The sequence below is a fragment of the Papaver somniferum genome, chromosome 7 (assembly GCF_003573695.1).
Source record: "Papaver somniferum cultivar HN1 chromosome 7, ASM357369v1, whole genome shotgun sequence".
NCBI classification, from domain to species: Eukaryota; Viridiplantae; Streptophyta; class Magnoliopsida; order Ranunculales; family Papaveraceae; genus Papaver; species Papaver somniferum.
Window position 1 is genome coordinate 256,784,352 of NC_039364.1, and position 9,338 is coordinate 256,793,689.

Here is a 9,338-nt window from a genome sequence, read left to right on the forward strand (position 1 = left end):
ATGCTAGTTGGTAACTACATAGGAGCACAAAACATGAATCACGCATACTGACACATAATAATGTTAGAACTTCAAGAGTGATTGACCAAAAGATTCCTACTTTTTTATGAAGGAAGATGTACTGAATTAAAACTGGATACAAAACATAGTTTTAGTTCCATTGCATGTTCTACGCCAAAAGGAATATACAGGAACGTTAAGTGCAAAGTATGATGTAAGGACTAAGAGAAAATTCACCTGTTTTTCCTTTTACGATACTTGTTCAAGTTTTGATTGCTTCACCAGGCTTTAGTGTTTCTGTGGTTTCCTCTCCAAATGCTTTCAGCGAAACTAAAGTGTTCATATGAGGAACTGCGGGATGTATTCTTCTACCAAAATCCCCAAGCACTTTGGAAGAAGAAGATTTCAGGTCATGAAGATGGAGCTTCGTATCCGAGTAACATAAAACTGTACCATTACTCGTAAGAGAAAGGGGAGTAGGGTACGAATCCATATTGATTAAACTGAACTCTTTACTATAGCTAATTGACTCATCTTCTTTTTTCTTCAGTAACCATACATCAACACTTTTGCCATCTTTACTATAGCGTGTACCACTGTAATGACCTCCCAAAACCCCACCCCAGAAATGCCCATTCCAACATTCATTTAATTCTACAAAAACTCCATTATCCAAATCAAATGCTTGCATTCTCCCATTTCCGAAATTCCAATAAAGAAATCCATCAACAAAGACAGCATGTCGTCTAGACATAGAATCCGAAACTTTGATCTTCCCTGCATTTCTCCATAGTTTACCAATGCCGAGAGTATAAACCTCAATATTTGCAAATTCGGATCTCCAGAAAGTGTAAAGCCTAACAACCTTATACTCATTAGTCGAAGCAACATAACCAAATACAGACGACATGAACCAAACAAGATGATAATATGTCGATCTATCAAGTTCTGGTAGGGTGATACTTTCTCTAGTGATTGGATTACAGATATAAGCAACATAAGAAGCAGTACTAGACTCATCCATGGTATAATGACTAGGTAATCCATTAATACAGACCAAACTGTTATACGAACCAAGGATACTGTATAAATTAAATGGAGGTGACAATTCCAATTTCTTAAATCTATAAGAAGAAACCTCATCATCATATTCTAAATAACATAACGAACCACCAACCATCTTGCAGACAAACCTCAACTTACCGGAATCAGCAACAGATTTAGGATTACTCAGCAGGATATTTGAGTGCATATGAGAAAAGGATCGATGGTGAATAACGTTTCTCCAGGATTTGGAAACTGATTTGCAATCCAAAACTGATTCCGTTGGTAACCGGGTGAATATATCTAACATGATCTCTGCAGGAAGATCACTGAATTTACCCATTTGTTTGATGAGGAGGAGCAGATAATCAGAGAGGAGATATAAGAATTTGGGAGTTCTAAAATAGGGCTAGGGATTTGTTTGTTATACGAAAGAAATTAAGGCTCTTAAGTTTTAAGCAATGTTTTAAAAACCAAACCGGTCATCAACCCAGTAAACCAAATGGGTCAGGGTTAAGTGGTTCAACCAGTGGTTCACTGGGTCACATTAGATAATGATAATATAATAACTGTTTTCTGCAGTGACAAATGTATTTTATTTTTATTTTTTTCTTTTTTTTTGAAGGTACACAGTGTCAAATGTATACAGCAAAATAATAGCAAGTAATCCTATTGGACTTGTTCCTATCTAACATTAAAGGAGTCAATGGGCAGATACTACGTGGTTGTAGGGGCCAGTATACATTAAGTAACAATACAAGGAGTTAAAAGGAAAATATTAATATCTTATTCACCCCCTTAACTAAATCTACGGTTTCTTACTGCTTTCCCTTTCTCCATTCGTTTCACATTCTCATTCTTTCTCTTAAACATATTATCACAGATACAGAGAAGGAAATAAATTCAATTATGGCTGATTTATTTGATTGCTACTTTCTTTTCAATTTATTTATTCATTTCCTTCATCACCCATTCCTCCGATTGTCTTTGAAATTTTAAGCACCTTTGCAAGTATAACGGCACCTTTCCTTCTCGTTTTTTTATAACGGCAAGAACCCATTTGTGATATACAGATTAATAAGTAAATGATCTATCCCATGCATCATAGATCTGATACATACTCCATCTTATTCTTTTCAACCATAATTGTTCTTTAAATTACCATAATAATCTCCTACAGAAATCAAAAAGAGTTTCAAAAAATTTTAATTTTTTTCCTTAAAGTGAATTGAAAATTGACCCGGTGAGCCGGATAAAAAACAAGCTGGGTCGACTAGTTTTCCGGTTGGACCGTACGGGTCGACCGGGTTATTAGGTTTTCCAACATGCTAGTGGGTTATAGGTGAACCAGACCGTTTTTGCTACTGGTTCACTGGTTTACCCGTTGAACCGGCCGGTCCGATCCGGTTTTTAAAACATTGGTTTAAAGTGAAAAACCCAAAATCGGTCGACTCACCGAGTCATTACCGTGTTGGATTTTTGGCCAAAAAAGTTATTTTTCTGACTTATAATGATTGAGAAAGGCAATTGGCGGTACCATTAGCTTCTACCATGAATGATATATTGAAATTTTTTTATCTTCAGGACTGGACTTCAATAGTATTTTCTAAACGATTGCCATGTCAATTCTATCGAGTATTCGAGTTGAAAGGGTACCAGGTTAACAATCTGGAAGTTGCACACTGGTGCCTGAAAATCTATCGATGGCCTAGGTACTCTACTCGCGCAGTCCACTGAGTTGCTTGAACAATGCGCCATATGGTGAAACTGTCATGAATCATTTCTCAAGAAGCTTCGTTTTCTAACATCAAATGGGTCACAACTGCCTCCATAATTAATGCCATCCGAACTCAAGAAAATCTGCGCATGCAGAAGGTGAACTGAAGGAGTTTGCTAGTATGTGAATATGACTCAATTCACTTGCTTATCTGAAGCTTCACAAACATTTGGTTTATATTCCAAGGTTTATCTTGGTAAGTGTCACAGGTTCGCACTTCTCAAATGCTAAACCAACCAGACAATGGCAACTATACTCCACAACACAATTTAAGTCAACTCGCACTGAGCCAATACTTCAATTTTTTGACTAAAACTCTATTTATCCCATACTAAATAGAGGTTATGTTCACTAATCTTCCAAGTCTTCAATCAAATGCACACACTCCCCTTGATGCATAAACAATTAAGCCAAAACCAAAAGAGAAATATGTAACAACAGAACTTTTCTTTTAAATTAGGCCTTAGCCCTTTTATTTAAGGCGGAATACTGACATCTCTGACTTTGGCCAAGCCGCTGGTGATGCATCATCATTATGCATCATCACTTGGCTACTTGACAGCACCGTTACAGTAAGCCAGATCAGAAGTGATTTTATAATCTAACTTGATTCTAAGATTGCTAAAAAGTTAGTTTTACATTCTGAATTTTTGACTTGATTACGAGCATTAATAAACACTGTTTTTTTTTGTTTTTTTTTTTTGAAGTAAAAGGGTAAAATTTTATTGAAAAAAGAAAAAAGAAATACAGAGAGAGAAGGCGCCAAAGTGCATCCAAGAGGGAAGTAAAAACAACCCAAACAAGAGGGGAAGCAACACACAATAACCCAACTATAGAAAAACAACAAAGACTAAGCTACAAACCTAAGCTAACAACGCATATAGCAACTCGAGTAAAAACCAGTTACTTCTTTTTCTTGGCTGGAGTTCTCTTCCCTCTGCCAAAATCTTCATTGCAAGAGACTCCCGGCCAAAAGATTTTAGCTTGCTCCTTTTCAGATTTAGAAACACCCATATTGTTATAATCTTTTACAATGCCCTTAACAATGTGCTTGTACTCTGCAGGTTTGGCTTTAATCATACCAAACTGCGCATTAATACCCACAAGCTTGTCCAGTTGTTGGTCTTCACTCAAAGGTCTTCTCTGAGATACTTCCTCAATTGATTTTGTCTTGAACTTTCCTTCGACAGCAATAGTCTCATTCACTTTCTCTACTTACATCTCTTCGTCATCTGTTTCATTAATAAACACTGTTGTCCATCAGTTGACCAGCAAAAGAACGAAGAAGCTAAGGCAGCATGATAGAAGATGTGCCATGGGTATCCAGGTGACCGGAAGGTTAATTCGATGATTAGGCGAGCACCCTCCAAAAAATTCAGGAAGGCCATTTACTCAACTCGCTCCTTTCAATAGATGTACATGCTCAATGCTTGATTTATTCGACGGTATGCAAGCTACGATTTATCGAGCAACTTCATTGACAAAAATAATTCATGAAAAGTTAAGAAGTTGCCGTGTAGTCTGAAGTTTAAAGGTAGATTAGGCAGGGGTTTCGCCAGATATTTAGAGTAGTCAACATTTAAAGATTAGATTTGGTAAGGTTGCGCCAGGCCTTTGCAGTAAGAGTTAGGGTAATTGGTTTAAGTGGAGGTACTAAGAGTCTGCATAATAGAGACTTAAATTATTTTTGGTGGAGATGTTTGAAGACAAAATACTACAAGAACCATAACCCACTCAGCTGACAGTTGATGAAAACTGGGAGTTGGGCCTGAGCAGGCTTTAATGATAAGTCGACTGCAGAGATGCGAGTGAAGCAGCTGTACAGATGCGAGTTTGCTGATGGTAGCAAAATACACTTAAAAGATAAGTCGACTGCACATTAAAGTCCCCATCCAAAGCCTAATAGAACTCAAGTTAGTCACAAAGAGCTGGAAGCTAAGAGAACGACCACTTTCAGGCTGCTGGCAGTATGCTGTAAGAAATGACATCATATATACCATGATGCTGAAAGCTTTAAGATCATAATTGGTAGGGGTGCGTCAGGCCTTTGCAGTAGTGCAACGCAGAGGGACGCATGAGAACCCCAGCAGCAAGCTACTTGATGGGAACTCCCCCACGAAAAAAAATTAATATCATGCCATCCAAAGGACAAGCATATCAGATATTAAACCGATAAGAACAGATACTACACTTGATCAGGGCCGTTGCTGAGCATAGGTTAGCTAGGCGACGACCCAGGGCCCTCAAATGTTGGGCCGCCAGATCCTATTGGTTATTTAATTATCCATTAGGTATTCAATATCTTCTCTTTTTTCCTGATTTATTGTATCTGATTTCTTATTCAATTGACTTTGCTATTTTTCTATCCTTATATTTACTACAATTTACAACTTCTAGGGCTTTTTCCTTTCCTAATCAAATTAGAAGAACAAGATTTACGCCAATAAAATCCAAGTTTATCATTTGACGTTTAATTTCTTTTATCTAGGTTCCACTTCCAAATTTTTTATTTCAACAATTCAGTTCTTCAAAACAAAACAAAAATCAACAAATGAACTCATTTGATAAGTTGCGCAAATCGGCAAAAAAAGTTAAGTTGGAAAATCGACAAACAACTAATTTTACAACCTCTTATATCAAGCTTGAAAGTTATCTGAATTATGATATGAGTTTCGGTATATTCACGGGCATGGCGTATAATATTACGGCGTGTGTATATATATATATATAATTGAATCTTTTTGAAGTTTTTGGCTGCCCAAACAGGAAAAGCAAAAAAAAGTTGATTTTATTAAACGATATGGAAGACTGCAATCCCGATATGTTTATATCATACAAAATTTTATTGACAATTCTAACAACAATTAGCTTGTCGAAACAAAGTTGGAAGTTGATAGTGGATAAATTTATTTCGATAATATGATTGATGATTTTATTTGGAAAAGGTAGGAATATTATTCTTTGTAATAAGGTGTGTTTTCGGTCTTTTTACACATTTTTTTTTGGCCAATTTTATTATTTGATTGTCTATGGTATCAAACGAGAAAAGAAAATTGCCTACAGAGGGCCCCCGTTTCTTTAAATTCGCCTATAGCCCCCAAATAGTTTGCTACGGCCCTGCACTTGATCTTAGTTTATCGGTGCTATGATCATTCTATGTTTGCAACCAATTAGGGAACATATGAGCACACTTCAACACGATAAGTAAAATAGGGTAAGCCAGCTTACCTTCCCAGCAATAACAATCCCCTTAAAGGATGTGATGCACCCTCCAGATTTTGCATTACTCAAATTTGCCAGAAGAAGTTGTACAGAAAATGACCAACTGTTCCATCTTATACAGTTGTACAAAAGAGTATCTGATTGAACCAGCCACAATATAGCCTATAACCGTATAGATCACGTAAAGCAAATATCATACTCGGGCCAACAATTTCTTTTAGTTGGTAGAGGTGCGCCAAGCCTTTGCAGTAGTGTACTGCAACACAAAGGCGACGCAAGCTACTGTGGAAAGTCCATTGCTCTCTATGAACTCTGGGAATACTCATAAAGCTGGATTCCTAATAAATTATTTGATCCAATTAACAAAAATACAATTAAAACCATGACTAGTTGTTCATGATACCTAACATATCATAAAAAATAAGCTACTTCTTTGTTGCAATTACACATTTCACATTCAAGCACTTGATTTTCTGCTTCGTAAGTTTGATTTCTGGCTGTGCACTCTAGATTATTGCAGCTATATTTTTTTGCACCACTTAATGAGTTATTTACCCACATTCCACCAATGCTCTTCTTTGCTTTCTTTCGACATTCCTCAATCTTTCCACTTCTTGATCTCTTATTTCTCGTGCACCTGCTTTTCTGTGTCAGTAATTGTTTTCCCCTGAGAACATCTTCTTCATCATCACCAGAATCAATTAATATGATACCAAGAACATATGCAGCAACTACGTGCCCGAGATTTGCTGATTTCTGCAATAACTCTTTGCCTAATTCAGTTTCATTGTTATGGAAGAATTCCACCATTCCTTGCCTATACAAAACTTCTGGGTTCTGCGCTTCTTCACATTGTTTCAAGAATGTAGAAACCTCGGGCTTTGGGCACCATTGGATTATTGGTAGTTGTTCGACAGAGGCATGTTGAAAGATGAGAGTATCGCATCCAGCCTCACGGAAAAGTTTACAACTGAAATATAAAACCATATATATTAGAAAATTTTCAGATGGATGTGTATATACAATCATCATGCATGCAGGAAACATTAATTAAAAGCTTCGGAATAGAGATATCAAAACAACGTGCATGTTTAGCTAAAGAATATAAATTTCATTCCATACCTTTGGTTTGCTTTGAAGTGGTCGACCAAAGATGCAGATGCAACTTTGGCTAATATCTCCGTAAACACCTCACGTGGTATAGAGTTAATGGTCGCCGAATTACTATTGGTTTTTGAATTGGCGTATGCATGTAATAATCTTGACATTAAACTGGATATAAACTTGATCATCAAATTTCAAAGAGATTCCGATGGATCCAAATCATCATCAACAAAGCAATCAGAAAGACTTCAAGTCATTACTTAGAGCTCCAAATCATCTTATCTTAAATTTTATAGTCTCATATGTTGGGTAAATTACTAATAGTGTAACTGAGAAGAAGATACTTAGCTCAAACCAATGTTGCTGATGTTGCTGCACAGAAAATGTAGAGGCACGTAAAGTACGCTGTCTTAAAGGCAATATCGCCTGCCACTCCTCTGAGATGCTACAGTAGTTGGCGAGTCACCTCCAGGATACAACTACAGTTAGTACCCCTCAATGTAGCATACAATGAGGGTACCCTTAGAGCTTGGCAAAACTTAAAACAGTAGAAGAGATGTTTACAGAAAAACAGAGGGAGAGTAGAAGAGATGTTTCTCTGTGGTGTGTCTTCTGAACTTACAACTACTCTCTTATATAGTGTTTGTGTAGTTACAAACAAGAAAGAAAACCCATGCTTATGACAGAAATACTGGTAATGTTGGGTGTGCAAGAAAAGTTGTTTTGTCAGGCATGGAGCAGTGTGTTGCTGCCAAGCCAAATACGTACAGATAAAGAAGCCAGGACAAATCACGTACAAACAAAGAATCCAAGACAAGCACGTTCAGACAAAGAAGTCAGGACAAAACACGTATAGACAAAGAAGCCAAGACAAGACACATACGGACAAAGAAAAGATTCTTCTACTTGTGTGGAAAACACGTACCAAAAATTTCAGCAAAAAGATAGGATCTAATGAACCCACACCCACACCCACACCCGAACCCGAACCCGAGCCCGACCGCCCGACCGGACGGACGGCGGCGGCGTGCATGGTTCTGTGCGAAGCACCGCGCGTACGGGAAAGGCAACCTTGCCCTAGTCTAGGCCTTCCCTCAAAGCACAAAAGTCTAATGACCCAAGGGTCATGCCCTTATAGCCAATTCTTTGGTATTTAAGTCTAAAACTCTTTATATTTTAGTCAATGTGGGACTATTGTTTTATCTATTCAAAATAAAAAACAATTAATGGGCAATAGGTCTAGGGATCAAAGCATAGTCCATGGAAAAATTGGTAATTTTAAAGCGTTTTTTCTAACAATCCCCCACATGAATGATAAAACATATCGACGAAATACGAGAAAACATAATACATCAATATTAGTCTAAGGTGTCCCAGAGATTGAACCTTAACTTAGTGAGAGGTTACCGGAACTGCTTGTTGTTTCGGTGAACACAATGTCTTGAACCGTCAACAGTGAGTGCAATTCAGAAATAACAACCACACTTTGATGTCTCAAAGAAAAAGAAAGCTTCCAAGCTCTTGCCGTTGTGCCCGTTTTGGCCGTGGGCTAAATCCCGGACTTAATGAATGTCTCTAGAGAAAAAGCTCAAATTCTCATAGAAAGCGGCCCCACTTCCAACATCCACATAGGTGAGTCCATTAAGAGTGTCCTGCCACACTCCGCTTTAAGCAAAGCCATGGAACTCATTAAGATCTTGACAGATCATCCTAAAACATGCAGGAAGCACTATCATACGGTTACACCATAGGGAGGGACAAAGATAGTGTTCTCTCTCGACATCACCAAAAATTAGTTATCTCATTGAACCTTGATCTTGGAGCTCCATTCACAAGGTTGAGTGTCCTTCATGGTGATTTATTCTATGATCTTGAGTCCCATCCCCTTCGATGTGGATCTAACTACCTCTCTAGATAACCCTTTCGTCAAAGGATCTGCAATATTCTCTTTAGACCTTACAAAGTCTATAGAGATGATGCCAGTAGAGAGTAGTTGTTTCACTGTCTTGTGTCTTCTTTGAAGATGTATAGACTTTCCGTTGTATACACTATTCTTTGCGCATCCAATAGCAGCTTGACTGTCACAGTGGATTGCGATCGAAGACACAGGCTTGGGCCAGAGTGGAATTCCACCCAGGAAACCTCGTATCCATTCAGCTTCCTCTCCATCTTTCTCCAAGGCTATAAACTC

The 9,338-nt window shown here is 37.8% G+C and overlaps 1 protein-coding gene and 1 non-coding gene across 2 annotated transcripts; both read right to left on the reverse strand.

The window, feature by feature from the left end:
- Positions 1–262: 262 nt before the first annotated feature.
- On the reverse strand, positions 263–1,387 carry LOC113296418 (F-box protein At3g07870-like). Its single transcript, XM_026544725.1, has one exon. The coding sequence runs from the start codon at positions 1,385–1,387 to the stop codon at positions 263–265; it is 1,125 nt and encodes a 374-aa protein (XP_026400510.1).
- A 3,463-nt stretch (positions 1,388–4,850) lies between these two features.
- LOC113300943 lies at positions 4,851–5,038 on the reverse strand. The gene has a single exon (XR_003336027.1). It is a non-coding gene; the product is annotated as a U2 spliceosomal RNA (small nuclear RNA).
- Between the last annotated feature and the right edge of the window lie 4,300 nt (positions 5,039–9,338).